General features: G+C 44.2%; 11 protein-coding genes across 16 annotated transcripts; 6 read left to right on the top strand and 5 right to left on the bottom strand.

Annotated features, from left to right (window-relative positions):
• Window positions 1-607: 607 nt before the first annotated feature.
• On the bottom strand, window positions 608-2714 carry LOC108039791 (Golgi pH regulator). Its single transcript, XM_017116875.1, has 7 exons — window positions 2514-2714; window positions 2181-2451; window positions 1900-2125; window positions 1647-1831; window positions 1406-1587; window positions 1168-1353; window positions 608-1107 (listed from the first exon to the last, which is right to left on the bottom strand). The coding sequence occupies exons 1-7, from the start codon at window positions 2553-2555 to the stop codon at window positions 832-834; spliced, it is 1368 nt and encodes a 455-aa protein (XP_016972364.1). The 5' UTR covers window positions 2556-2714; the 3' UTR covers window positions 608-831.
• Window positions 2715-3035: 321 nt separating this feature from the next.
• On the top strand, window positions 3036-5953 carry LOC108039913 (nischarin). The gene is made up of 4 exons (XM_017117088.1): window positions 3036-3341; window positions 3402-3635; window positions 4525-5404; window positions 5469-5953. The coding sequence occupies exons 1-4, from the start codon at window positions 3126-3128 to the stop codon at window positions 5615-5617; spliced, it is 1479 nt and encodes a 492-aa protein (XP_016972577.1). The 5' UTR covers window positions 3036-3125; the 3' UTR covers window positions 5618-5953.
• Window positions 3666-4489, top strand: LOC108039914 (ankyrin repeat and LEM domain-containing protein 1). 2 transcript variants are annotated; one of them, XR_001769039.1, is made up of 2 exons: window positions 3666-3770; window positions 3820-3934. XR_001769039.1 is itself a non-coding variant. In XM_017117089.1 (2 exons), the coding sequence occupies exons 1-2, from the start codon at window positions 3692-3694 to the stop codon at window positions 4469-4471; spliced, it is 720 nt and encodes a 239-aa protein (XP_016972578.1). In that variant the 5' UTR covers window positions 3677-3691; the 3' UTR covers window positions 4472-4489. The 2 variants fall into 2 exon arrangements, 1 of the variants encoding a protein (XP_016972578.1); XM_017117089.1 differs by having other exon boundaries at window positions 3677-3770; window positions 3831-4489.
• A 617-nt stretch (window positions 5954-6570) lies between the features above and the next one.
• Window positions 6571-8367, top strand: LOC108039783. Its single transcript, XM_017116868.1, has one exon. The coding sequence runs from the start codon at window positions 6571-6573 to the stop codon at window positions 8365-8367; it is 1797 nt and encodes a 598-aa protein (XP_016972357.1).
• A 240-nt stretch (window positions 8368-8607) lies between these two features.
• LOC108039885 lies at window positions 8608-15871 on the bottom strand. 2 transcript variants are annotated; one of them, XM_017117052.1, is made up of 8 exons: window positions 14859-15871; window positions 14490-14794; window positions 13904-14428; window positions 13759-13849; window positions 13053-13226; window positions 12373-12980; window positions 11943-12310; window positions 8608-9919 (listed from the first exon to the last, which is right to left on the bottom strand). In XM_017117052.1, the coding sequence occupies exons 1-8, from the start codon at window positions 15742-15744 to the stop codon at window positions 9064-9066; spliced, it is 3813 nt and encodes a 1270-aa protein (XP_016972541.1). In that variant the 5' UTR covers window positions 15745-15871; the 3' UTR covers window positions 8608-9063. The 2 variants fall into 2 exon arrangements, with proteins under 2 accessions (XP_016972541.1, XP_016972540.1); XM_017117051.1 differs by having other exon boundaries at window positions 12373-13226.
• Window positions 10136-11931, top strand: LOC108039887. The gene has a single exon (XM_017117053.1). It carries the CDS (start codon window positions 10136-10138, stop codon window positions 11915-11917), a length of 1782 nt encoding a protein of 593 aa, XP_016972542.1. The 3' UTR covers window positions 11918-11931.
• Window positions 15872-16548: 677 nt separating the features above from the next.
• LOC108039792 (lipase 3) lies at window positions 16549-17896 on the bottom strand. The gene is made up of 2 exons (XM_017116877.2): window positions 17761-17896; window positions 16549-17694 (listed from the first exon to the last, which is right to left on the bottom strand). Exons 1-2 carry the CDS (start codon window positions 17851-17853, stop codon window positions 16591-16593), a joined length of 1197 nt encoding a protein of 398 aa, XP_016972366.1. The 5' UTR covers window positions 17854-17896; the 3' UTR covers window positions 16549-16590.
• A 663-nt stretch (window positions 17897-18559) lies between these two features.
• On the top strand, window positions 18560-19427 carry LOC108039916 (probable splicing factor, arginine/serine-rich 7). The gene is made up of 2 exons (XM_017117092.1): window positions 18560-19236; window positions 19300-19427. Exons 1-2 carry the CDS (start codon window positions 18655-18657, stop codon window positions 19378-19380), a joined length of 663 nt encoding a protein of 220 aa, XP_016972581.1. The 5' UTR covers window positions 18560-18654; the 3' UTR covers window positions 19381-19427.
• On the bottom strand, window positions 19381-20013 carry LOC108039917 (39S ribosomal protein L41, mitochondrial). The gene has a single exon (XM_044460360.1). The coding sequence runs from the start codon at window positions 19920-19922 to the stop codon at window positions 19422-19424; it is 501 nt and encodes a 166-aa protein (XP_044316295.1). The 5' UTR covers window positions 19923-20013; the 3' UTR covers window positions 19381-19421.
• A 230-nt stretch (window positions 20014-20243) lies between these two features.
• LOC108039864 (angiogenic factor with G patch and FHA domains 1) lies at window positions 20244-26114 on the top strand. Of its 4 annotated transcripts, none has more exons than XM_044456490.1 (9): window positions 20244-20522; window positions 20583-20706; window positions 23435-23571; window positions 23733-23828; window positions 23904-23985; window positions 24507-24992; window positions 25054-25174; window positions 25233-25332; window positions 25391-26114. In XM_044456490.1, the coding sequence occupies exons 1-9, from the start codon at window positions 20331-20333 to the stop codon at window positions 25547-25549; spliced, it is 1497 nt and encodes a 498-aa protein (XP_044312425.1). In that variant the 5' UTR covers window positions 20244-20330; the 3' UTR covers window positions 25550-26114. The 4 variants fall into 4 exon arrangements, with proteins under 4 accessions (XP_044312425.1, XP_016972499.1, XP_016972501.1 ...); XM_017117010.2 differs by lacking the exon at window positions 23904-23985 and adding an exon at window positions 24049-24436 and having other exon boundaries at window positions 25391-26113; XM_017117012.1 differs by lacking the exons at window positions 24507-24992; window positions 25054-25174; window positions 25233-25332; window positions 25391-26114 and adding an exon at window positions 24049-24207.
• On the bottom strand, window positions 20705-22232 carry LOC108039865 (hexokinase type 2). Its single transcript, XM_017117013.2, has one exon. It carries the CDS (start codon window positions 22122-22124, stop codon window positions 20760-20762), a length of 1365 nt encoding a protein of 454 aa, XP_016972502.1. The 5' UTR covers window positions 22125-22232; the 3' UTR covers window positions 20705-20759.
• Window positions 26115-26119: the final 5 nt, after the last annotated feature.

Below are 26119 nucleotides of genomic sequence, written 5' to 3'. Positions count from 1 at the left end.
ATTTTATGTTGTAATTTTTCTGTCCTCCAAAGGCCTCGGGCAATGGGCAATGGAATTGAGTGTAGGAGAAATTCCTTTTAGAGAGGCCTCAGGTGTTTGGAAGGTACATATACTGAAACGAAGGACTTCTTCACGAGCTAGGTCAAATCTCATAGGGAGCATTTGCAGGGCAAAATTGGCAAAATGTAAGTAAACGTCGGAGAGATAAATATTATTTTAAAAGAATAAATATTTACATTTATTATTTGTTGTACACAAATTTTCTACCCGACCTAAACTAGCCCATTAGAACTTCCCTCTCTAAACAAACCCGCACCAAGTTACCCAACAATTCGTTACAGTTTCACTCATGAAGCTACAGAGCACTAAATTTAGACAAGGGAACATTGGGAATGAAATACAGTAGTAATTTTAACTGCTCCAATGTTAAAACGTGACTCACTCAAAATTGAGCGAACAAAATAACCACGGCAGTCAACTGGTAACCCAAAGACCTAAATTAAACAGCTAAAAAGCTTCTCGAAAGCTTTAAACCAGGATGCTGAAGCTGCGAACAAATACCTATTATTTTTAGGTGGGAAAATATCATAGTTAGTTTTTAGAGTTAAACAGTTCGTTGCATTATTTATTACTTATACAAACAAATGTAACTTTGATTTTTGTGCATCGATATACAGATAGATACCCTATTCTGCATTAATTACATACATACACACTGGTATATACACGGATTTACATAACTTAAAGCTTGCAATAATTAGGCTAACTGGTTCTAAATCAATTCTGCTTATCCTATCAGATGAGCCGAGGGCCCTCAAGCGTTTAAGCTAATCAGTGCAGATCGGAATCGTCCACGCGAACTGGCTTGCGTGACAAATAAAGAACAATGATGGTGGTCAATGCGCTGACCAGGAATATGACGTCGAACCAACGATGATAGAAGTTGAAGTGCAGATTTCCCAGAACCTCGGTAATGATCACCCTGTACTCGGCTGGCATGTTCATGCGCATGAGCAGCACAGAGGAACAAAAGTACATTCCCATTATCTGACCCAAGATCAGCACGATAATGTTGCTCGACTTGCTCGATGAAATGCGGTAGAAGAACTGTAAAATATTAAAATTAGCTCAGGAAAAGTAAAAACAAAATTTAAAAAGTTAACACACCTTCGTGAGCGTCAGCAGCAACCCTCTTATGGATGTGACCACAATGCAGCCAACGAGCAAAAATGATATATGCTGATTCCAAAAGGCAAAGTCTATGTCAAAACCGCACCAATGTATGGCAATCTCTAGGCCACGTGTCACTGGATCCTTGCGGCCAACTCTATCGAAGATGATGTTGATGCAACACTATTAACAATAGAAATTAATAATAATTTTGTTATCTAGGTATGCGGCCTACCATAAATATCTTATAGACACAATAAACACTAAAAAAGTGGCCCAGCACATTGAAGTATTTTCCCTTCAATGTTTGCGACCATCTTTGGCGTTCTTCCATGTTTTTTAAAGAACTTAGTTCCAAGAAAACAGAGCGTAACAACTCCTCCAAACCGTAAACTTCTTGTTTTAACTGATTGATGTCTGAAAATTTAAAAAATATTGAATAAAAATAAATACTCAAGAATGGCACCTATGTCAACCTTCGCCATTGCTTGTGTTGCGTTGAACTGCGGAGGTAAGCATATCCCAAATTCTGGGTTTTGCTGGGTGCAGTTTGTTGTGATTATAGACAGCCAGGGAAATCCTCCGCTTCTTGGCCGTCAGCATGTCTACCGTCAGAGCCAGGCGGCGCTCGAAGCAGATGATGTCATTCTTAGACACTGGCCTGCCAAAAAAGGAAAGTAAGTGCATGTCACATTGAGATAAGAGGAAGTTTTATAGCAATTCGATTACTTGATGAAATAGGCCATGCTTGTGTATGGATAGTTAACGGCACCGAAGCCAGAGAGAATGGCCATTACGGTGACCCCAATCACACTTATCCGGGAAACGCCCTGTTCGATCGTAAAGATGCCATGGGAGGCGCTTAGCAAGGGAAATGGCTCCCCAATCCGCCAAAGTCCGTAAAGAAAGACGAACCAACAGAATGTGGTCAGAATTCTGACCCATCTATCGGAAACTAAGAAGACGGGATATAGTTACTTGCCTTTTTCATAATAAAATGGTATACTTACAGATCGAAATGCTGTGTATCACAGAGTAGCAAATGTAAATAGGTATCACAGCCGTCGTCATAAACAGCAGCAATGTAAGACCCAGTCGCCAATGGAAGTACCGCGAACTGGACTCCAGGACGTCGATGATTTCGAATATGATCAACTCGAACATGGTTATGGATAATGCGAATGTGGATGAAAAGATCAACTGAACGGATATGTGTCGAATCTCATAGTGCTTGAAGAGTTCCTTGTTGAAAAACAACCAGCCGCCGGCGAAGAATACCATCTGCAATTGGGTAAAATGGAAGTTACTCTAATTCACATATCCAAATTGAGACTCCCACTTGCCTGCGACACAAATACGATCACACAGTCGCCAAGGAAGGCCATTTTAGAGGTCGTCTCTCTTCAACACGGATATGTAAACTACTTTTCGGATTGCCTAGTCACTGGCATTGCTTAGTTAAACTAATAAACGTTTAAAACAATTGTTCTTAGAACTGAAAATGCCAGCAAGCAAATATAAACAAAAAAGCCGAATGCCATACAATCGATATTTCGATAGCATTCGAGGGAGGACTTAGTATGTAAACCTAAAAAATACTATTTGGTATTTTTTAAAGCGAAGGGCAGCGCTGCGACTTTAACTTTTTTTTAGTGCTAGAGCTTACGTTTCTAATTGTATAGCATAAAACGTAATCTAAATACTCTCTTTTGTATTAATCCAGCATTTTAAATACTTGTAACTTGTTTTAATAACACATAATAGCGTTAGAAATTTTTAAGTAGAAATGCAAGTTTTGTTATTTAGCTATCTTTTTTTAGCTACACTATTTTGGCTGCAAAAATCGACAGCACTGGTGGACGAGCTGGCTGATTGGACAATGTTTATCAAATGATTACCTGCTGGATGCGTACCCGGATGCTTGAAAATATCTCAGGGAAGCGGAAAGGACAGCGATGGCTTGCTATTATCGCCAGCACGAGGACACGACGGTGACGGTTCCGAAATTCACCAATGAAAACTCCAGCGGCGGGGTGACCTACTACGACATAAAGTTACGGGTGGGAAAGGTGGAGTGGCTGGTGGAGCGGCGCTACAGAGATTTTGCCCAGCTCCACGAGAAGCTGGTGGGCGAGATATCTATCAGCAAGAAGCTGCTGCCGCCGAAGAAGGTACATACATACGCCCCCAATGAAGTTACTCAATCTGTATGATTAATACCCTATTTTCAGCTTGTCGGAAATAGACAGCCCGCTTTTCTGGAACAGCGGAGGGAACAGCTGGAAACATATCTCCAGGAGCTGCTCATCTACTTCCGCACGGAACTTCCCCGGGCTCTGGCCGAGTTCCTGGATTTTAACAAGTACGACATCATTTACCTGCTGCAAGACCTAGCTAAACTCTTCAACGAGAGTGGAGATGCACTGCTCAGCTCCAAGAAGGAGTACAACCTTTCAGCCCTGGAGGTAAGTTATTACCTTTGAATTTAATGTTTAGCTGTTTCCTTCGCTTACACTGAAATATGTCAAAATTATTAGTATTTAGTTTGATCCAAGCTAGCCAATCGCAGCTTAGCAATATCTTCAGCCACCTGGTCAAAGGTAGAGGCATAAGCTATTCCCTGGGTACGCTTCACAAACACCACACTAGTTTCTCTGCAGAGCTGGAAAGGACTATTAATTCAGAGATAAATTTTGAAAATATCAAGTACCTCTACAAGTATGTGAAACAGCATAGTAAATGGTATCAGGAGAATGACTGTATAAATCGACATTACTTCAACTATTTGTTGCTGGATCCACGGGTTACCAATAATCTGAGGGAACGGGCAAGAAATCTTCATAAAATCGATGTTTGGTACACTTTCCTTCGAGCCATTTTCTACGTAGGAAAAGGCAAGGCCACTCGCCCTTATGTTCATCTTAAAAGAGCCCAGAAATCGATGGATGAAGTAAACAGCTTTACGTTAGTCAAGGACCCCAAATTAGCCTTAATAGTGTCGATTTGGAGGGCCAAACGTGGGGTCTTATTACTACAGACATTCCGAGGCATCTCGTCACAAGATGCGCAAACTCGTGAGGCTTCTATTATCGATGCTCTCAGTATGAATCACTTGACCAACCGGCGGTTGGGTGTTTACTGCGGTCAAGCTCGAAGTAGTTTATCAAATAAGGAGCGAAAGTATCTGGGAATAGCTTTGCTCTATAAACTGATGGGAAAATTCTTAGCAACCGAAGAGAGTGAACTGTATCCTTTAAAGAACACGAAAACTGTTGAGGACAAGAATGCAATGGAAGCATAAAATAAATTTTAAAATATCCACTTACTGTTTTTCTTTTTACTCCCCTTCCACAGGTCTTTGCTATAAGTGAGCGGCTAAGTCTTCCTTGTCCGCCGAGTCTGGATCGTGGTGGCAAATTTGACTTCTCGCACGTCCTGGACTTTTGCACACAGCTTGTGGCTTTGGTGGTGACTCCGGTAAAGGACAACGCCAGCTATGCCCAGGACTACAATACCGTGGATGTGCCCATCGGACGAAGCAATATCATTCCAAATAGACTAAACTTTAATCTAAATGCCTTTCGCAATCTCAAGACGCTAAAGTTCTCGGCCTTGTCCACGGAAAACATTGTGGATATCGAGCTTCTCAAGCCAACTCTCCAGACAATCTGTGTCCATAACACAACCATACAGAGTATAAACCAAGTGCTGCTCTGCGACAATCTCCACAAGAACTGTGATGTGCCAAGCCTTTTGCCAGAGGCAATCATTGCATCCTCCTCCGGTTCCGGTTCCTCCACTTCGAATGGTAGTGTCTTGGTCAGTGCGGATGCCTGGCAAGAAATTACCGAACTGGATCTGACAGGCAATCTGCTAACCCAAATCGATAGCAGTGTAAGAACAGCTCCGAAACTAAAGCGCCTGATCCTCGAGCAAAATCGAATACGGACCGTCCAAAATTTAGCCGAGCTTCCCCATCTTCAGCTGCTTTCGTTGTCAGGAAATCTCATAGCAGAGTGCGTGGACTGGCACCTGACGATGGGAAATCTTGTCACTTTAAAGCTGGCGCAGAATAAAATCAAGACTCTGAGTGGCCTGCGGAAGTTGCTTTCACTGGTAAACCTGGATCTGAGCTCCAATCAGATCGAAGAGCTCGACGAAGTCGATTTTGTCGCAAATCTTCCACTGCTAGAAACTCTTCGGCTAACTGGCAATCCCCTGGCGAGCAGTGTGGGTGAGTTTTAACATTCGTATAAATATTACCTATTTCAAAATTTAATTTGCATAATTTCCTTTAGACTATCGAGCCCGTGTCTTGGCCAGATTCCACGAACGTGCTGCTGAAATATCTCTAGACAATGAACCTGGAAATCAACAAGAGTTGGATACCGCTCTGGTTTTGTCTGCTCTACTGCAATCTAAGCAACGACAACAACAGAAATTATAATTCTTGGGGTTCTTGATTCCATAACTTCAAAAATCTTTCCAAGGAAGTTTATACCATTTTGTTTCAAAAGTATTAATGGTTGACTTTTTCTTGCGATACCCCTAAACAAATATTCTTATGTAAAGGTTGTGGACTTTTAACAATTTCAAGATTTCGTACAATGATGTTTCCTTGTTTAGTCGTAATTTTAATTTATTTTCACGTGTTTTGTATATTCCCACACGTTTTTAGCAAAACTTTAAATATGTTTATTCTTTTTTGTCCACCCGACGTGCAATAAATCAATGCTCACCTCCAAATAAATAATTAAGAAAATAAAATTAATTATCCCCATAATTATTGCTGCGATTTAATTCAAGAACTTTACATCGGAAAAAACCATTTGTGTTTTCTCTGACTCAGCTCGCGTTTGGATGTTGTGGATAAAATTAGATTAGTAACGGCTATATCTCTCAAGCCGATCTAAAATTCAATGTCATGTCTTCAACATTTTTGTAAGTATGCAAAACAGAGAATAAAAAGGTAAAAATAACTGAAATGCAGATTATATATATATAATAATTACAACCAATTTTGATACACAGTATACACTTCTCATAAAAAGTTACGTTCTTTTCCACAATATTTCAGAAGACATGAAATTAAAAGTTCAATTGTTCTTTAAAATATAGCAAAAATGTACTTTGAATTTAAATTTAAAATATGTTTTAAATTCAAACACAAATGGGTCTTAAGTTAATACTTTCAACTATTTCCGATGCGTACTTTTAGAACCCGAAATAAAAATAACGGTTAGACTCAAAAACACTAAAAATGTAGCACACTGTAATTTTCCCTCTTTTCTGATCATTGATAAGGCCAATCAACCGTGATTATATTTAATCATTTCAATTATAGCCTTCCTTATAAGTCTGATGCAAGGACATCGAAAACTCATAGCAAAATCAACCACAATGCGCACAGTTCTGGTTCTCCTGGTGCTTATTTCCACTCGTGTCCAGTTGCAACTCATCCAAGGAGGTCACAACATAACTTTCGTGAAATCTGTCTTGACAATAATAAGCAGACGGGAGCATTGGAAAAACACCCCCATCTTTATAGGGAGCAATACGAATGCGGATGAGCTGAATAGTCTTATCATTTGGCTGCAACATACGATGAAAGTAACTTATCACACGGTGGATACATCTGGACCAGCCCAAAACGAGTATCCTCTGGGTCACTACAACATAAATGCTGACAATTCGGTTAGTTTGCTCTTTTGCCACAGCACTGAGGAGTTGATTTGGTTTAATCTGGACAGGGGTCTTCGAAAATTGCGTCATATTCGACTGATTGTCGTTTTGCCCACCAACCGAAATGATTCTTACAATGCCATAAAGGATGTATTTAAGACCCTGTGGCATTTTCAGTTCCTTAACGTTCTTGTGCTGCACCAGGACCAGATATACTCATACACTCCATATCCGGTGGTAAGTTTCTATAAGCTGGACCTTAACTCAGATCCGCTATTCCCTCCAAGTACTCAGGATTTTCAGGGGTATGTGGTGTCCACCCCAGTGGAGAATGATATTCCGCGAGTGTTTTTTGTGCGGGATCAGAAAACTGGATACAAGCAAATTAGAGGATTTGGATATCGCACATTTGTGGAGTATCTTGCTCGGCACAATGCATCGTTGCACGTGAGTAATCCCCACCAGGATCATTCCACCACCAGCAGTGTGAATATGGGAAAAATAATACAGCAGATATGGGATGGCCAATTGGAGATCTCCTTGCATCCATATGTGGACGTGCCGGAGAATAAAGGAGACCATAGCTATCCATTGCTGGTGGCCACCAATTGCCTAATAGTTCCAGTAAGGAACGAGATAGCCCGCCACATGTATCTTCTGCTGCCTCTCAACCAGTGGAGCTGGGTAATTCTGCTCGGCTCTGTTATCTATATCAGCGGAGTACTATACTGGATTCAGCCTGGATCGGAACATTGCAGCTGGGATCAACGGATTAGCTTAAACTTTCTGGAAAGCATCAGCCGAATAATATATATATGCTCCTCTTCAAGGGTTTACAACCCATCCCTGAGGTACTTTTTGGTTTCTTTTAAGCTGGCTATTCTGGGATTTGTGGTTACCAACCTGTACAGCATTCAGTTAGCCAGCTTCTTCACCACTCTGGTAATGGGTGAGCAGGTGGACAGCATGGAACAGCTCATTCAGCAACAGCAAAAAGTACTGGTGAAGTATTACGAGGTCAACACTATCCTGCGCCATGTGAAACCGCATTTGGTCAATGGAACAGCCCCACTTTTAGTGGGCGTGAATGCCAGTGAGCAGGTATCCGCTCTTTTGGCATTCAATCGCAGCTACGCCTATCCTTTCACCCTGGAACGCTGGGAGTTTTTCTCGCTGCAGCAACAATACGCCTTCAAACCTATCTTCAGGTTCTCATCCGCATGCCTAGGATCCCCAATAATAGGTTATCCGATGCGACGGGACTGCCATCTGCAGTGGTCCCTTAACATATTCATCATGAGAATCCAGGCGACAGGATTGCTGCAACATTGGTTCGTATCCGATTTCAACGATGCAATGCGCGCTGGTTACGTTAGACTTCTGGACAACAAGCTTGGGTTCCATTCCCTGGATATCGATTATTTGCGTCTGGGGTGGGCAGTCCTTGCCTGTGGATGGCTATTGTCCGCTATGGTTTTCCTGTGCGAACGCTGGAGGATTTGCCATCGTCACTAATTTATCTAATTCACATTATAATAACCTCATTAAATTCCTTATCTAATGGTAATTTAACTATTCCAACAATTTTATATATACCAATTACTGCAAATGGATTAAGAATAAATGCCATAAAATGAGTATTAATCTTTGTATATTAATTTGACCAGTTAATGTAATTACCAATGTATACATCTTGATCTTAATTAAAAGACCAATTATTACTTGGAATTTCAAACTCATTAATTAAAAGCCAAATTTAAGGACAAGTAGATTTATTAAAATTACAATGTATTTGCGTCATTTACAAATGATTAGTTTTTAATATCCAAATGATTTATAATATATTAAAGATATTAAAAATGTAAAGATAAAGATCCCATTGGAGAGGAATGGTTACACCGAGATAAATGGATATTTCTTGCGGAAATGCGTAAATCCGGTATAATCGACCTTTGTGCAATTGAGATTTCATTCAAGATGTTAGTTAATGTCAAAAGTGCTTATTTTTCATTGCTTAAAAAGATCCTATACAATTTTAACTGCCTTCATATTGTATTGTTCGTGTTTAGATATTGCCGTGTTGATTTCAGTTGCTATATTAAATCCGGGATATGGCCGATGTGCGATCAGAATGTTTGGGATGAACTCCAACTAGTAGTTCTGCCAGTGGAGGGTGTAGTCGCGTGATTTTAACTTTCCATGTGGCTTGTATCATTGAGGGTGATGATGGTGCTGGGCGTGATAGTGCTGCTGCTCGGCGGCGGCCACTGCATCAAACATTGGTGTGTGGACCTCGCCCAGAAACTGTGGCGTGGGCGGAGCATTTGGCTCGGACAGCTCGCCAATCAACGGCATGTCAATATCCGTGGCCAAAGAGCTCTGGCCGTAGTTGCTCAAGCCATAGGGTTGCTGCTGCTGGTGCTGTTGCACCACCGAGACTTGGGCGTAATCCGGAGTGGCCTGGACCTGCTGCTGGGGATCCAGCATGACGGGGGCAGCCTCCATTTCGCCGAATTGTATTGGACCGGGCTGCTGCACGGGCATGCTCTGATGAACCGGAAGATTCTGCACGGGCTCATGCTCCACTGGTGCCGACAAGTACTCCTGTTGAAGCTCCGCTTGGGGCTCAACCTGCTGATCCGGCTCCTGCATCTGTTGCTGGTGCTCTACTTCCTGATGATGCTGCTGCAACTGCTGATCTTCCGGCGGCGGCAATATATCGGAGTTGTGGTCGGGGACATCTTCGGCAGCATCGCCAATTTCTGCACCTTCGCCCGAGGTTTCGCCATCGCGTCGCACCAAACCCAACATGTCCAGCATATTGCGTTTAACGGCATTCTCATTGGCCGCCTCCAAACTGGGATAGCAGGTGCTAAGTGAACAGTTGGCCAAGTGTTGAGCCATCTTGTTGCCATTGCCGGTGGCAAAACCGCAAATGCAGTGCATCTCCTGCGGCATATTCACCTCCATGGCGTCCACAAAGTTTCCATTGCAATCAACGCCATGACGGAATTGAGCTCGCTCACAACAGGTCTGGTAATTGCACTTAACGCAGTGCAGCCAGCCGCTGAAATATAAAAGAAAAGAACATTTTTGATGAGCGGTTACATACATAATGTGCTCACACCCCCAACAAATTAACTAAAACTTATTACCTCACTTAATTCTGTCGAACTTCCGCGATAAGACCAATCAGGATCCATTAAACTGCATTAAATTAATTAATTTCTAGCTTATAAACGTCTTCCTGGGGTTCTCACCTGTCACAGTCGAATCAAACACCATGTGCAAAGTACTTACGACTCTGTTCCTGTTTGCATTCGTACAGCTAGGAGCTGGCTACAATGTGACTATGCTAAAATCAGTATTAGAAGTCATATCTTCTCGAGAACAGTGGACAAATACAGCAATCTTCGTGGAAGGCAGTACGAAAAGGGATGATCTCAATGGTCTGATCATTTGGCTGCATCAAACAATGGGAGTTACTACCGTAGCAACGGATTCATTTTCACAACCTGAAAAGCTAAGGCCTCTTGGCCATTTTAATCTCACTGAAAACAATGCCATCAGTTTGTTCTTTTGTAATGGAAAACAGGACATTGGATGGTTTACACTGGACAGTAGTCTGAGAAAATTGAGACGAAGTCGTTTGATTGTCTTGCTGACCTTCCAAAGTGATTCCCAAAATGATATTTACTCCATATTCAAAACACTGTTCCACTATCAATTCCTCAAAGTTATTGTCCTGCATAGGGATCAAATTTACTCCTACACTCCATATCCGGCAGTGCGATTCTTTAAGCTCAACATTAATTCGAATCCGCTCTTTCCCCCTGCAACCACGAATTTCCAGGGATATGTGGTGTCAACTCCAGCGGAGAATGATATTCCAAGAGTGTTTCAAGTTCAAGATCCATTAACAAAGCGAAAGCAGATGCGAGGATATGCATATCGTGCCTTTGTAGAGTATTTGCATCATCATAACGCCTCGCTACACTTGACTAACCCCGATGAAGATCTTGGCCCTACAACTAGTGCGAATATAAGCCGGATTATACAGATGATAATAGACGGAAAATTGGAAATCTCCCTGCACCCTTACGTTAGCACCCTGGTCAACACCGTCAAGAGTTATCCGCTACTCATATACCAAACTTGTTTAATTGTGCCAGTTCGAAACGAGATTCCTCGACACATGTATCTACTGCGACCATTCCATCTGAACAGCTGGTATATTCTGTTTTTCGGAGTGATATACATAAGTGGTATTCTCTATTGGCTGACTCCGAGTGTTAGCAGCTGGGCTCAGCGCTTGGGTTTGAGTTTTCTGGATGCCGTAAGCAAAATTATTTACATAAGCTCACCCATAACAATGTACAGACCAACATGGCGCCACTGCGTCGTTTTTATACAACTAACTATCCTGGGATTCATTACTACAAGTTGGTACAACATTGAGTTGGACAGCTTTTTTACCGCCTTGGTAGTGGGGGAGCAAGTCAATAACATCGATCAACTTGTCCAGCAGCAGCAAAGGGTTCTGGTCAAGGACTACGAAGTTAAAACTATTTTACGCCATGTGGAGCCAAGATTAGTGGACAAAGTGATTCCTCTGTTGGTGGCAGTTAACGCCAGTGAGCAGGTATCCGCCCTTCTCAGTTTTAATCGCAGCTACGCCTATCCATTCACCGAAGAACGCTGGGAATTTTTCGCTATGCAACAACAGTATGCATTTAAACCGATATTTCGGTTTTCACCCGCATGCTTGGGATCCCCACAAATTGGTTATCCCATGCGCATTGACAGCCACTTTGAGTCGACCCTCAACATGTTCATAATGATGATTCAGGATACGGGACTGCTGCATCATTGGCTGATCTCGGACTTCAACGATGCAATGCTGGCTGGATACGTGAGGTTTCTAGACAATGTTTTGGGTTTTCAAGCTATCGATCTGAACACTTTGCGATTGGGCTGGTGTGTTTTGGGATTCGGTTGGATATTATCTGCTTTGGTTTTCTCTTGCGAGCGCTGGCACATTTTGCTTAACTTAGCTAATAAATAAATGGTTTAAAGATTTCTTTACTCACGTGTAATGTGTCTCTTCGCTTGCGTAATCAGTGTTGCACTCGGCACAAGTCTTGCCCTCCAGGAAAGCAAAGAATACTGGGCGCTTGTACGTGGAGAACGGCGGCTGCTCTCGGTGGTGTGTGCGAATCTTTGGAGGCGGAATCAACAGTGAGTTGTTGAGCAAGAGTCGCACCGGTTTGTTGGTCTTGATCATGCTGACATGATGCTGCACGGCGTGCTGCTTAAGATCGCCCTTTTCGAGGAAGGTAAGCGAGCACTTTTGACAGCGCAGCGAGGGATCCCGCTTGTTGATGTGCTCGTCTAAATGCAGGAAGTAGTGTTCAATGCGCAGCTGGTTAACAACGCCGCGTTTCGAGAAGTAGAATATCTGAAAGAAGGTACTCACTCTTATAAAGTCTTACACAATCAACTACAATTTAAGGTACTCACATCCAAGCAGTAGGGACACTGCAGGAAGTTCTGGTGCTTGTGGTCGTCGTAGAAATGCCTGACCAGATCGCGGTGTGAGGATGAACGATAACCGCAGGAGTGGCACCAATATGGCAGCTCCAGCGTGCTGTGCGCCTTTTGCAGATGGGCAGTCAGAAGGTGTAGGGAATTGTGACGCTGCTGACAGATTAGGCAATAGTAGGAGGGCGAGCCCTCTGTCTTTGTCTCGGTTGGATGCATGATCTGGTTGTGCTTGGCCAAAACTGACTCCGTGGGGTGCTTCTCCAGGCAGAAAAGACACTGGAACTGATGCTGCTTACCTTCGGGCGAAATATGCGACACCAAGTGCGTCTGCAGCTTCTCGTTGGAATCAAAGGAGTCGCCATTTAGGCAGATCGGACATTCCACCGTCTTGGCCAGATTGTTGTGGGCGGTTCGGGGTGTGCTGTATGGAAACATCTCATAGTACTCGTCCGTGCCATCGCTAATGCCGTAGTACAGTTCCTCTAGGCCCTTAAGATCGTCCACTTCCTTCTTAATAACCACCGGGATGCTTTCTTCCTTCTCCTTTGATTTTTTACCTGGTGTTTTTGCCGCAAGTGCTTTGGCTGCAAATGATTTTGCCAGACCTTTAGATATTGAAGCAGGACCAGAAAACTTGGATGTCGTTGCTTTGTCACCTTTTGGCTGATTGGTACTGCCCGGAGGACGTCCTGGACCCTTCTTAACTGGCATTTGCGGTGGCGGAGTGCTCAGCGCATTTGGTGGACGGCCACGCTTGGCTCCAGTGGGTATAATATCCTTCTCCTTCTTTGGAATTTTTGTAGAGGCAACGTAGTCGGCATCGTTGATGGCTAAAAACATACAATATACCGATTTACAATGAAGTCTTACTTAACTTAACCAAATAGCATAACTTAATTATTATAAAACAGTCTATCGTCCATTTTTGATGTGGAATCTTATTCCAATCAAATTAAATATTACATGTAATTTTGCGTTTTATCACTCCAAATGAAAAAGGAAATCAAATAAAAAGATAGTTCTTAAATTTGTTGCAAGTTTATTGGTCGTTTTCTTAAGAGTGTGCTTTAAAATAAGTTAACACGAAAGATGCCAAACTGTTAAACTTAAATTTTATATTGAGTATAACAATATTACACTCCACTCCCAATGATTATATAAATTCAAAATTCACATAGCACAAATAGAGGATAATAGCTTGGACCTGAGCGCAGCACTTGGCTTAACCGAAATGATCAAACAGAACGAAAACATTTCACTTTGGAGTGAGAAACGCAGGCACTTGCTTAACAGATTATCAATACGCATTATTCTAGTCACGGCCTTAATTAAAACTGGGTAGAAAAGTACGAAACTACTAACGTTTCTTCAGGCGCTTGGGAGCCGCATTGGCCGGGGTCTCCTTGTAGTTGGCGGGCAAAACACTCCAGTCCTTGAACGGATTGGTGGCCACCTAAACGGAAAAGGTATTGAGTGATTGTTGGCCAGCCTGTCTTTTTCTGCTTACCTGATACAGACGCTGGGTAATGGTCTCATTGGTGGTGACCCTCGTCTGCTCGGCGATATGTATAATAATGTTGTTGAATGCCTGCAGGGCATAGGTGCCAAATGATTCCCGCCAGACTAGCTCGTCAAGGAATTGCTGGATCATCTGTCGCGAGAGCAGCGATAGTGTGTTCTGGAACATGCGCGGCACAATCCGGCGCAAGTACTCCATCACAGCAGAGTTATTGTGCTTGGCTGTGTTGTCAGTGGCGGCTGCCTGGACGATATTTTTGAATCCCATGCTGAACAGGGTGATCTTGTCCACGGTCAAATCAATGCAAATGGTGCTGTCCTTGTGCACCCAGCGCGAAAGTGGCTCCAGAATAGCCTGGAATCGCTTCTTGTAGTTGCGATCGCCATCGGTGATGGGCTCCACGGCACGCAGTCGAATGGATTTCTCCGCGTAGTCATAGACGCCAAGAACCTCCACCTTAACCTGGCGCTGCGATCCGTCTTGCGATGTGGTGCCCAGGGAAATGACGCCAACCTTTATTTAGAAAGTGAAGACTGTGATTAAAGACTCTTTTATATTACCAACTAATTGTTACCTCTACAAACTTGCCAGGGCCGCCTAACTTCTTGCACTTTTGATGCACTGCCAAGGTGCAAATGGCTCTTAGCCAGGTGTAGATTCCCTTGATGTAAACACTGTCTACCTTGACCCACTGCACCACATTCTGTATGCTGGTCTGGCAGGCCCAATGATATATCAGTTTCAGCAGGAATGTGGGCGGGTGCTGGGCTCCTTCAAAAATTGAATTATTGAATACCGACACGAAACGGTAGGGGCAGCATTCGCTGATCCAGACATAGCCACCGGTATACGGGAATTTGGTCACATCCGAATATATGCCTATATGAAAAAATAATCAATTAGTATAAAGTTTAATGGTAATAAGAGGTCCTAAACGACTCACCTAACTTCAGCTCGTTGTTTCGATGATTGATGCAATGTTGTTGGGCGCGGAGGAGTCCCTCCTGGAGCAGCCACTCGCAGAACTTATTGGGCGTCAGCATGAGCACCAGTTTGACCTTTGAGTCCAGCTTGCTACGTGTTGCAGCCATGTCCTTGATCTTGAGGAACGGCTTGGCAAGCACAACAAGTGACGGGTATGTCTTGCCCTGCATTTTGTTGTCCTTGCTCTCCTTGCCGTCCTTGCTGTCCTTGCTTTCATCAGTGCTACCAACGACCAGGCCACCCACTGAGTTGACCTCGGCGGGGCGGTAGTTCTTGGGCGGCGACTCTATGTCAGGCTTGGGTTCCTTGGGCATTTTTCCGCTGCTCTTGGGGAGCGGTGAAGATTTGCCAGAGGAACTGCCCGCAGAGACTGCCTTCTTGCCCAGTTTCGGAGAAGATGTGGAGGATGCATTGGCCACGGCCACGGCTTTTTTGCCCACCGACAGGGCCAATCGCTTGGCCAGCGGGACATCGTCGTCGCCCTCGTCAGACGACTCCAGGTAGGCGATGTTAGAGGGCTGGCGCGGTGGTCGGCCACGCCCCCGTCCAGTGCCAGTCACTGGGGTAACAGGCGCAAGAGGGGGATCCGCCGCCTTGGGCGGCTTTTTGGGAAGCGTGGCCTCCTTGAGCTCCTGCAGCACCTTGCCTTTGAAGGAGTATGCCTGGAACACCTGGCCGCTGAAGAGTTCCTTGCCCTCGTTGGCGCTCACCGCGTTCTTGAGCGCTCCCTTAACCGCATTGTGCTCGTTGGTGATCTTCTCGTAGTACGCCAACTGTGCCGGCGACAGTTCCTCCACCCAGAACTCCATGTCCAGCGAGATTTCACTTCTCGTTACGCGCGTCATCTTGGGGCTAACTAATTACCCGACCACTGGGCCAGCGAAGGCGTTATTTTAAATCAATTTAGCGGTGAAAGAATTTTTTCTTCGCTCGAATTAGCTTTTTTTGCGTGGATGTACCTGCCAGAGTGCACAATCATCGATGACACTATCGATATTATCGGCTTGGGTCTGGCCAATCGTCGGTATGCCGATAGTATAAAAATAAATATACAAGAAATTTGTTCGATTGTTTCAGGTATTAAATAAAATTTAAGGATCGGAAAGGTCTTAAAAATGAGCTAATTATTTGAATATAAATATATTTTAAGAGGTCTAATACATTAAAAAATTTAGATATTTCTGAAAATATTATTATTATTGCTTTTGTAAATGGCGTGCATATTTTCTTTTTTTTTTTTAGTGATTTTGAGCAATAATATTGCAATAGTATCGATTTTCTATGATAGTATTACAGACCTATCGATGTTTTTGGAAACTATGACAGCCCTTTATGAGTGCGCGTAACTTAAAGAATTTTCAGAAGTCTAATCAAAAAGCCTTGGAAGAAGCACTAAATGTATACTCAAGTTATAGTTTACGGAGTAAAAGAGTAAATTAAAAAAAAAAATATTGAAGAGTTTTTTTATCTCATGTTATATTTTATTTGTCTTATACTAAACTTTTAATTTAAGGTACCAAAATATGGCACTGGGTACAAAGCTAATTGCGTTGCTTAGTCACATTGAAGTGACCAATTAAATTTGAATTTATGACCACTCCAAATTGTCGGCTCCTTAAGCCCCCGATTAAGTAGTCACCCAGTGGAACTTTTTTATCACAATGTCACGTGGCTTTATTTGCAGCACACGTTTATGCATTATTAATGTCATCAATAACCCGATCATAAAGAATTTCCTTGATATTCAGTCCCCACAAGAAATCGATGTGGTTAAATTTTTCCTCCGGCAGACGGTATGCGCTTTTCAGGGCACTCGGATTCATGGTGTAACGGAGGCGATCCACGTCGATCAGACTGGCGAAGTAGTCATTGTCACTGTAGTACAGATAGGTGGGCACCTCGATGCCCTCCACGTCGTACTCTGGCGGAGTCTTGCTGCTGTACTCCTTCTTGTTCCGCGTCGAGCCGTAGTCGAACTGCCGGAAATATCCGGAGTTGTATTCCTGCAGGTAGTGGAAGATCTGATTGACCGAACAGCCCGCAGGCGTGGTGGCCATAATTTCCGGCATCAAGGTTTCGTTGACATACGGGGAGTTCCAGCCGCCCAACAAAAACAGGACATTGGTGCACATGAACTGGGAAATGGCTTCGTCGTTGCAAATGAGAGCCCCAAACAGGTTCATCAGCTGCGTATTGGGCAGGAACTCGGCGCTGCCGAAGATCTCCACGAAGGCATTGGGCTGTCCCAACAAAGGTCCTCCCACTGTGGCCAGGGGACTCTCCATGTGCTCCATCCAAGCCACGGGGGCCAGCAGATGGGCCGACCTAATGCGGCTCTTGAAGCGAGGGATCATCGAGTTCAGGACGAAGTAGGAGGTGGTACCTTGGGAGTGACCCACATATGTTAGCTGATCCGCACCCGTGCGGTAAAGGACAAAGTCCATCATTGCGGGCAGATCGTAAATTCCAATATCGTGCCACTCAAAGTTCCAGAACGGCTGAAGCAGCGGGGATTTGGTGGCGTGCTTCTTGGAGTAGGTGTTTCCTCTAGCATTTCCCATCCAGACATCATAGCCAGCCTCGGATAGCAGAAAAGCCAGTCCGCTGTGAGGTCCTGCAAGCACCCAATCCGAGGAGGAGCACAACAATCCGTGCATGAGAAAGACCACAGGTCGTTTTCCATCGTCGCCCGTGTTCTTGGAGTAGGGAATACGATGCATGGTCAGGAGGTAACCATCTGAGGTCTGGACCTCGTGCTCCTCGAGCACATAGCCATGTCCCTTAACGATGGACACCTGGAAAAAGGGAAGATATCTTGGTTAGCAAGGACATATAGCAGTCAAAAAACTCCTTAAACTTACAGTGGTCACCGAACTGGCTCGCCCCACATCTGCTGGCAAGGATATAACCAATCCCAGACTTAACAAACCAGCTACTAATTGTACCAGCCACATTTTATATTCCACAACTGCAGGTGCTTTGACCACTAACTTGGCCGCCCTTGCCTTTTATATGCCCCCCAGGAACTTGATAAGGATTCCTAGATTTGGACGGATAATTTATGGGTGTTTATTTTTGCCTACAACGTCGTTGATTCGCCAAGACTGATAGATCGTTTGGGATTTTCGATCCTAGGTGATTTAACTTCTAGCGGTCAACGGCGATAAGGCTTTCCTATCATTATTGTTAATCTTGATAGCTTATGATTAGGTATAATTGCTGTGAGCTTCGGAGTAATTAGTACTTCCTGTTTTTACTCAAGGTGTTCCATTGAACTAGACATTATTTAACATCAAATCAGTTAAAAAGTGGTAAAACTGACAGAGTATTACAATTTGGTCAGAAATTTATAAGGCAGTAAAGGAAAAATTTCCGAGCATATAAAGCATATATATTCTTGATCAGCATGACCAGGCGAATTAATTTATAAGTCATAAAAGTCTCTGTCTTTTTCTATACCATTTGCATTTAATTATTTCCAAATATATATATATGTACAAAGTTTTATAAGATTTCCTTAAAACATTTAATAGAACTAAAAATATATTTTTTATAATACTTTTCTTAATTTTTTGCTCAACGTTTATTTTTACAATTACAATTTAAATTCGCGCCATGGTACTTATATTCAAAGTAGGTATTAATCGATAACTAAGACAATCGACATACATATATACAATTAAGACGTTGCTCATCTCCAATATTTGCAAACTACATTTTTATTTGCGTCTACTTTTTAATTAGAATAATAAATAATGAGGGATCGGGACCGGCGTGACAGAGATCGTGAGAGGGAAAGGGACAGAGATCGGGAGCGAGACAGGGATCGAGAGCGGGATCGCGACCGGCGGCATCGTTCCAAGTCGCCAGCCAGGAGCAGCCGGCAGAGCTCCAAATCGAAGAAGAAAAAGTCAAAGAAGTCGAAGAAGTATTCACGGAGGAGTCGCAGCAGCAGTCGCAGTTCCTCGCGAAGCTCCTCCAGCAGCAGGAGCAGTTCACGCAGTAGGCACAGCAAGAGCAGAAGCAGGGACCACAAATCCCGATCCGTATCCCAGAGGACCACAAGGGCTCCCAGTTCCGAGAGTAACTCCCGATCCGCGACCACACCCACAGCTGCCCCTGCCAAAGTCAAACCCATCGATCTGCTGGACACCAAGGTGCAGAAGGCTCTGGAGACCATAGACGAAGACTCCTTCAAGCCGACCGCCTTCTTCAGCTCCCGAGATTCAAAGGATACTTCCGAAAAGGTGATCATAGACCTGAACAACGAAACGGTCACAGTGCCCAACAAGCCAGCCATTCCAGTCCGAAACGAAGATGTAATATTCCATCCGAACGTGAGTGGTTCACTTTGTACTCCGATGTCCCTATTAATGGCCTTTCTTTTGTATTCCCCACAGTTCCTTGGCGACCCGGATCTCAAGGCAGATAAGTGGCTGCGCAAGCTGTACAATTACCGCCAAAAGTACATGCAGGAGTAGTTGAGTTCAGACTCTGTATTTAAGAAACAATAAACCTATGCCTAGAATATATCGCTGCCCGTCTTCCGGGCGCGCTGCAAGGCCTCCGCTGGAGTCAGTTGCTCATTGGCCGAGGGCTCCTTGGCACTGCCATCTGCCTGCAGGGTGCCCGCCTTGAAGTCCTCGATGATTTTCTGAGAATATATGGCGTTAAACAGATCCAGGCTGGTGAACTCCGATTGGACAACATCCGGCGCCTTGTAGGACACATATGGCTTTAGCTTGCAGCTAGTTAGGTCGGGCACAATGATGTCCGGAATCTTCTCGGGTATCTCGACGTACTGCCCGTCCACAATTATGCCCGTGTCGCGAACTCCACGCTTGTGAATGGGCACCGGTGGATTGGCCATCGTTTTCTGCGCCTCCTTCACCACGCGCGTTCCTCGTTTGTTGTAAGCATTGAATTTACGGAAGTTCCGCTTGCCCTCCAATACGGATGAAGTGCTGATGCTCCTTTGCTGACACCGGAGTGCTATGGGCACTAGTTTCACACAATTATTCATTGTTATTCGACTTTTCTGAGAGGAAACTGGTTAAATAACAAAAGCGAGTGCAGTGAACAGCTGAGGTAAACTAGTGATGAGACATTTTTCGATAAGAAACTGAATGATTTTCTGTTCGGCGTTCAACATCAAATTTGAATATTGGTTATAAGAATATTTTAAGATTTATTCCTTAATTACATTTAAAATGTCATGTTCCTTTAAGATAGTTGACTTTTTCTATATATTAAAAATATATTTTTTCAGTGTTTCCTAAAACTATTTTTATTTTATCGATAGCTCTATCGAATAACAGCCGCCTGTCAGTGCTGCAAAATACAGTTAGGCTCATAGTGCCCTAAAACTCCTAAAACGGGCTGTGATTCTTATCAATAATTTCAGAATTGAAAAGATACCTAATTTTAAAACATGTCTTTACCGGCTGATGATGAAGAATCGGCGGAAGCTACCGCTGATCATGATTTCATCGAACTGAAGAGTATGGAGGATTTGGAGGCCTGCGAACAGCAACAATTGCTGCAGTACGTCGAAAAGTTGCACGGCATTATCCGGAAATACGACACCAAACTGGCGGCCTATAAACAGAAACTTCTTCACTTTGTGAGTCCGGATTTTTGGATTACCTAAAGTCATTTCAGTTTAACTGATCTATCTCTAAAGCTAAATCAGGAGGAGAAGAGTTCCTGCGACAAAGGGATCCAAGCCTTCGAATCGGAGTTCCAGAAAAACCAGGATTCCGTTGAAAATAATGAAGACACCGACAAAAAAGACAAACCCAGCGATTGTAAGTCAAGAGTTTCTTTATTCCTTCTATTATTGCTACATAGTAGTTAGTTCCTACTTCGATTTGCTGGCCACCGCGGCCACCAGCGCAGCTCCACGTCCTGATCCGTCCTCCGATAGCATAATGTCCCACTCCTTGTCCGCTTTCACCAGCTTCTGCAGAATTTGCCGCATGTAGGAATCGAACTTCGGGTGGTACCTGTACACGGAGCCATCCATGCCGACTATCACACGACGGTTGGAGGTCCTGTTGACCAGACCACTCACTCCGATGGCGACTAGGGTGGCTGCTCGCTTGGCCACACACTCGCAGATGTACCTCAGCGTCTGGCAGTCCTCCACGGAAGCCTTTTCCAGGCCAAACAGCTGCTTTACAATCTTCCTGGTGCTGGCAAACTCTGGGAACGAGTCGTCCTCGATCTCGGAAATATAGCGAGTCTCGAAGACCTCCTGGTTCTTTTGCAGGACGCTGGCGAACTCCGGCCGCCGGCTGCTTTGTTTGAAGATCAACTTGCGCTCGAGGGCCCGCAACAGAACGAGGCGCACCAGGTTACCAAGGTACATGCCCGCCGTCATCTTCTCGAACAGCTGCTCCGATCGGTTGATGGACTTCTCGTCCACCTCGCGATCGTACTCGGTGCGCACAAATTCCAATTGCCCGCCCTCGCCAAATGCTCCCCACTCCGCATTCACAATCACCTGTCGTTTCGTCTTCTTGAAATCCGCATGTAGAAGGTCAACATTCTCCACATCCTCGACGTAGCAGGCATTACAGCCAGTGCCCACGATGACGCCCACTCGACAGTCGGCGTTACGATGGGCGCAGGACATCAATGTGCCTGTTGTGTCATTGAGAATGGCAACCACGGCAATGTCGGCATCCCCGCGCCGCTGAATGGCCTCGTGCAGCATGCGGCCCACATCCTCGCCCTCCACTCCAGGACAATCGAAGCCCTTGGTCCAGCGCACCAGGAGGCCTTCCTTGAGGCCCAGCTGCACGCAGGGAAAGGAGAAGGTAAAACCCAAGGGCAGATAGGCGGTCTTCATGTCGTGTTTCTCCACAAACTTGGCCAGGCAGCCGGCGATGTGATCGAATAGCTCCACGCCCGGACCCACCATCAAGTCCTTGGGCACGGCGTAGATCTGAGAACTGACTGTTGCGTCGTGGTGACCTTTCAGCGAGACGAGCAGCACCCGGAAGTTGGTGCCGCCGAGATCCAAAGCCAGGAACTTGCCCATTTCGTCGCCCGTCGGCAGATCCTGCACGTACGTAGGAAAGCACTTCACATTGGCCTGCGGATGTGTGGAACGCTTCAGGCCACGGGCTACCTCCAGGCAGAAGCGACTGTACACCTCCTGCACCTGGTAATCACTCAGCACAAAGGGTTGCATAAGTTCTCGCACCTCAGCGTCCAGCATTTTGCTTGGCTAATTTGGCTGTCTTGGTTGTAACCGCCTCGAACGATGAGTAACGACTAACCAGGCGCCTGGCCAGAGTACGGCGATTTGGAACTGCACCGGGTTCCTGATAAGAACCGGGCGACGAGATGCAGTGCGCCAGACATAGAAACAACTGCTGCCTCTGCAATCTGGGCGCTGCGTAGCAAATTAAAAACGAAAACACACCTAAGTAGCTGATTTGTAGATTCGGAATCTGAAACTACAACTGCGCGATATGCTAATCGCTTAAATCCCGGCTGCTACTCGTCAATTGCTGGCAATCGTTCCTGATTTGACACCCTACAAATTAATTGTAGATCGACGATAGTTTACCATTTAAATGTTGGAAAATGTCACTATTGACCATTGTCCACTCAATCAAGAAGGGCATCGAAGTTAGCCTGAAACCCCTAACATTCCACCACCTTAGTAGCTCAATTCTCATTTTAATAAGTTGGTTCACATGCAAAAATAATAGTTTTTACAAAATTGTACTCATAAATTTGGTTCCTTAATAATCTGGATGATTTTTAAGTTATATGATATATGATATTCTTAGGAATCACTAGTCAGAAATTTAAAAACAAGAGAAAATACTTTAAAGAATTGAAATTTAAAACGGTATACACTTGATTCTTAATCTATACTTTCTTTAAATTCGTGAAATAATGGCAAGGTAATATTTCACTTTTCCACTTGTTGGCAATCATATCAAAGACAATAAAAGTCATTAACTGTCACTGGACTATGTAAGCCGAACCACACCTCCTGAGCTATCGCAGAGATAATGCTTTTTGAAGGAGCGCATCTTATACGCTTAACCCACCCACTTCTCTATCTATTGAGGAGTATTAGTGGGGTCTCAGGTCGAGTAATAAAGCGTGCGTCAAACATCCCGTCACGCTAATGCCCGAGATTAGCGTTAAAGTGTCGCATGGGCTAACGCCACTGCCCCTGACAAAAAACCCGACCAGCCCTTGACACCACTTCCAATAAAATTGAAATGATTGCGCAAGAAAGCGGATTGTCACGTACCATAAACTACAATTTTATAAGCTTTAATAAGGATATGAATCAATGGTAATATCTTGTTTATTGATAATTTTATTGACTTTTAATTAGGAATATAAAAGTTTTTATAATCAAAATGGTGCTCTAGTTTTTCGTTTCTGCCAAATAACTAAACCCTTAAAATTTTGTTTACGAATTTGTATACATTTTAAAGCCTAATCAATAATTACCCAGAAATTATTATTTACCATGTCTAACAATCATTACAAAATTTGCAGTATCGGCGACGGACGCATTCAGCTTTGTGGACGAAATGCGGCAGGCAGCTAAGCACGCCGAAAACCTGAACAACTTCGTCTACGAGCCGACCTCGGGCATGTACTACGATCCCAAGACGGGCTACTACTATAACGCGGTAAATAAGCTATAAACACCGGACGCAATCTTTATGACGTTCCATTCTATTCCGCGATGCGCCGGCTGCATCGCGGTGACTTTCAGGGGTTATCGCGCTGGCGAACCTACATCAATGACTTGAATTGTTTTAATCAACTTCTGCTTCTCCTTTCCTCCCAGGAGTACGGGTTGTATTACGATGGGAACACCGGCTGCTACTACACCTACGACCATGGCAAAGACTCGTACGAGTTCCACTCGCAGGCTCAGGTGCAGGTGAGTTGGTTTAGCTACGGACTCCTGAGCTACACGACCACATTAACCAACGTTCTTCTCCTCCTCGCTGCGCAGACTGTGAGCGACTGCGCCTATAGTAGCCTTTTAGCGGGGTTTCACAAACTCAGCATAGACCGAATGCGTAGCAATGCATTAGGTAAGCGCCAAGGCCCAGAACTAGCGATAAAAACGCGGATTTCTTTTCTCCACTTGGTTGCAGGCGAACGAGGCGGCAAAGCCGGAATCGGAGGACGAGCAGGTTGAGTTCGATGAGCTGGGAGGCGTCATCACCGATCACGACCAGCTAAAAAAGATCAAGGCCGACAAGCAAAAGGCCAAGGATCGCGCCGAGAAGTCCAAGCGAAAGGCCAAGGGGAAAAAGAAGAGCAAGAAACACAGCAAGAAGAAGCGTAAGAAGGAGCATCGCCACAAGTCGAAGAAGCGACACAGGGATTCCGGCGATGACCGGGATGAGGATGCTGAGGAGGGCGAGCTGTCGCAAAGCAGTGACTCGAGTTCCGACTCCAGTGACAAAGAGGGGAGCAGCAGCAACAGTGACACGGAGGATAGCAGTGTTCCGGTCTTTAAGGCTGCCGGTCGCTTTCAAGGTGTTTAGGAAATCCGCGTTTTTGTAGCGGTTTGCTAAGTTCAATAAACTCATTCCTCTCCTTTTTGTAGACATTGCCAAGAAGTATCCACCCTCGCTGCGCATCATTGTCCAGGAAACCAATGTGGATGCCTTAAAAGTTGGAAGCCTGCATCTGATTACCTACAAAGGTGGATCACTCGGTCGCGAGGGCACCCACGATGTTATTATTCCGGACGTGAACGTGAGCAAGTGCCACTTGAAGTTCAACTACGAGGCTAAGCTGGGAATCTACAAGTGTCTCGATTTGGGCTCCCGCAACGGCACTATTCTCAATGGTTCGCCAATGGCCAGCGATGCTATGGACCTAGTGCATGGCAGTGTAATCACCTTGGGGCAGACCAAACTTCTGTGCCATGTACACGAGGGCAACAGTACCTGCGGGCTGTGTGAACCAGGTCTGTTGATAGAGACACCTGCGCCGGTAGTAGCCACAGTTGGCGCATCCACAGCAACTGTATTATCCCATAAGGAGCAGCTAAAGAAGATACAGCGGAAATATGGTCTAGAAAATGAGAGTAAGTTTTCCTTGTTTGATACAACTTAGATCACACTTGACAATTATATTACTTATTTCAGAATTTGTAGAGACCGGTGGCAATGGTCAGGGCTCAAACTACAATGACCGCGCTGCAACTAGACGTGTCAAAGTGGGCAGCACCACGGATAAGGAAAAGACAGAGGTGGCTTGCGTAAACACGTAAGTATATGCTTGCAAAACAGCGCCTTCAATGGTTGATTAATATATTTCTTTGCAGTGAGATTGGCAGCTCCAACAAGGGTTTTAAAATGCTTAGCAAACTGGGCTGGCAAAAAGGCGATTCTTTGGGCAAATCCAACGCTGGACTCCTGGCGCCGGTAAGTATTTATAATCATTTCTTAAAATTCCTAATCGCTCAATCCACATTATTTACAGATTAATGTGGTGGCCAATGAGGGCACCAGCGGTTTAGGGAACAGTGACCCAGTTACCTCCAGCTCCAGACCCAAGGACAAACGAAAGTTGGCGAACTTAAAAATCACCCAGGCTCGATATCAGCGAGCCAAAGATATATTTGGAGATGACAGTGATTAGAAAACGCATTTTTGATTATGTTGGAAACACATTTAATTAACAATTACTCAAACATATTCATAAGTATATGTATATATATGTATGTATATATACATCGGTTCTATATATGTATATATTAATTCAAAAATCTTGCTATAAGGTTAAGCTATCAGTCAATTAATTAATTTAGCTTCGCTTATGAACAAAAAGAATAGGGGAAGGTAATGTTAAATAAATATGACGTCGCGTATGTGGATCTAAGCTAATTGCGAGCGAAATGCGCATACAAACCAATCGATTAAAGTAATTATCGTGTAGCCTATGTTAATGTTAAATACAAAAGCCTCTTAAGATATGTGGTTTCTCTTGCGATACATGCTGGATAAGAATTGCTGCAATACGTTATGTTGTATGGTTGATAATACTTTGCCCTGTATGTAAAATGTATCCGATAATATGTAGTGTAAGCTTGGTTGGCAATAGCCTAAGGCCCATCCACCGATTACAACACGAAAACGCACAACGAGAATCTTTGGATGTTGGAACTACGGAAGAACACGCTACATAATGCCATAGGCCGATATGGACGCT

Source organism: Drosophila rhopaloa, unplaced genomic scaffold (genome assembly GCF_018152115.1).
Source record: "Drosophila rhopaloa isolate 14029-0021.01 unplaced genomic scaffold, ASM1815211v1 contig_115, whole genome shotgun sequence".
Taxonomy (NCBI): domain Eukaryota; kingdom Metazoa; phylum Arthropoda; class Insecta; order Diptera; family Drosophilidae; genus Drosophila; species Drosophila rhopaloa.
Note: the sequence above shows the minus strand (reverse complement) of the source record. Positions and strands in the feature narration are given on the sequence as shown.

Excerpts from the sequence above, each read along its gene's own strand:
- LOC108039791 (XM_017116875.1), bottom strand. The coding sequence starts at position 2,555 with ATGGCCTTCCTTGGCGACTGTGTGATCGTATTTGTGTCGCAG. Across the intron at positions 1,832-1,899 it reads AGCATGGCCTATTTCATCAA|GCCAGTGTCTAAGAATGACA; the intron begins GTAATCGAATTG and ends CTTTTTTGGCAG. Across the intron at positions 1,588-1,646 it reads CAACACAAGCAATGGCGAAG|ACATCAATCAGTTAAAACAA; the intron begins GTTGACATAGGT and ends TTAAATTTTCAG.
- LOC108039913 (XM_017117088.1), top strand. The coding sequence starts at position 3,126 with ATGGCTTGCTATTATCGCCAGCACGAGGACACGACGGTGACGGTTCCG. Across the intron at positions 3,342-3,401 it reads AGCTGCTGCCGCCGAAGAAG|CTTGTCGGAAATAGACAGCC; the intron begins GTACATACATAC and ends CCCTATTTTCAG. Across the intron at positions 5,405-5,468 it reads TCCCCTGGCGAGCAGTGTGG|ACTATCGAGCCCGTGTCTTG; the intron begins GTGAGTTTTAAC and ends AATTTCCTTTAG.
- LOC108039914 (XM_017117089.1), top strand. The coding sequence starts at position 3,692 with ATGTCAAAATTATTAGTATTTAGTTTGATCCAAGCTAGCCAATCGCAG. Across the intron at positions 3,771-3,830 it reads CTTCAGCCACCTGGTCAAAG|AGCTGGAAAGGACTATTAAT; the intron begins GTAGAGGCATAA and ends GTTTCTCTGCAG.
- LOC108039783 (XM_017116868.1), top strand. The coding sequence starts at position 6,571 with ATGCGCACAGTTCTGGTTCTCCTGGTGCTTATTTCCACTCGTGTCCAG.
- LOC108039887 (XM_017117053.1), top strand. The coding sequence starts at position 10,136 with ATGTGCAAAGTACTTACGACTCTGTTCCTGTTTGCATTCGTACAGCTA.
- LOC108039885 (XM_017117051.1), bottom strand. The coding sequence starts at position 15,744 with ATGACGCGCGTAACGAGAAGTGAAATCTCGCTGGACATGGAGTTCTGG. Across the intron at positions 13,227-13,758 it reads TCCCAAGCGCCTGAAGAAAC|CCATCAACGATGCCGACTAC; the intron begins GTTAGTAGTTTC and ends GTATGTTTTTAG. Across the intron at positions 9,920-11,942 it reads AGCGAAGAGACACATTACAC|CGGCTGGCTGCACTGCGTTA; the intron begins GTGAGTAAAGAA and ends TTTATATTTCAG.
- LOC108039792 (XM_017116877.2), bottom strand. The coding sequence starts at position 17,853 with ATGTGGCTGGTACAATTAGTAGCTGGTTTGTTAAGTCTGGGATTGGTT. Across the intron at positions 17,695-17,760 it reads GAGCCAGTTCGGTGACCACT|GTGTCCATCGTTAAGGGACA; the intron begins GTAAGTTTAAGG and ends CCCTTTTTCCAG.
- LOC108039916 (XM_017117092.1), top strand. The coding sequence starts at position 18,655 with ATGAGGGATCGGGACCGGCGTGACAGAGATCGTGAGAGGGAAAGGGAC. Across the intron at positions 19,237-19,299 it reads ATGTAATATTCCATCCGAAC|TTCCTTGGCGACCCGGATCT; the intron begins GTGAGTGGTTCA and ends TATTCCCCACAG.
- LOC108039917 (XM_044460360.1), bottom strand. The coding sequence starts at position 19,922 with ATGAATAATTGTGTGAAACTAGTGCCCATAGCACTCCGGTGTCAGCAA.
- LOC108039864 (XM_017117010.2), top strand. The coding sequence starts at position 20,331 with ATGTCTTTACCGGCTGATGATGAAGAATCGGCGGAAGCTACCGCTGAT. Across the intron at positions 20,523-20,582 it reads AACAGAAACTTCTTCACTTT|CTAAATCAGGAGGAGAAGAG; the intron begins GTGAGTCCGGAT and ends CTATCTCTAAAG. Across the intron at positions 25,333-25,390 it reads ACGCTGGACTCCTGGCGCCG|ATTAATGTGGTGGCCAATGA; the intron begins GTAAGTATTTAT and ends CATTATTTACAG.
- LOC108039865 (XM_017117013.2), bottom strand. The coding sequence starts at position 22,124 with ATGCTGGACGCTGAGGTGCGAGAACTTATGCAACCCTTTGTGCTGAGT.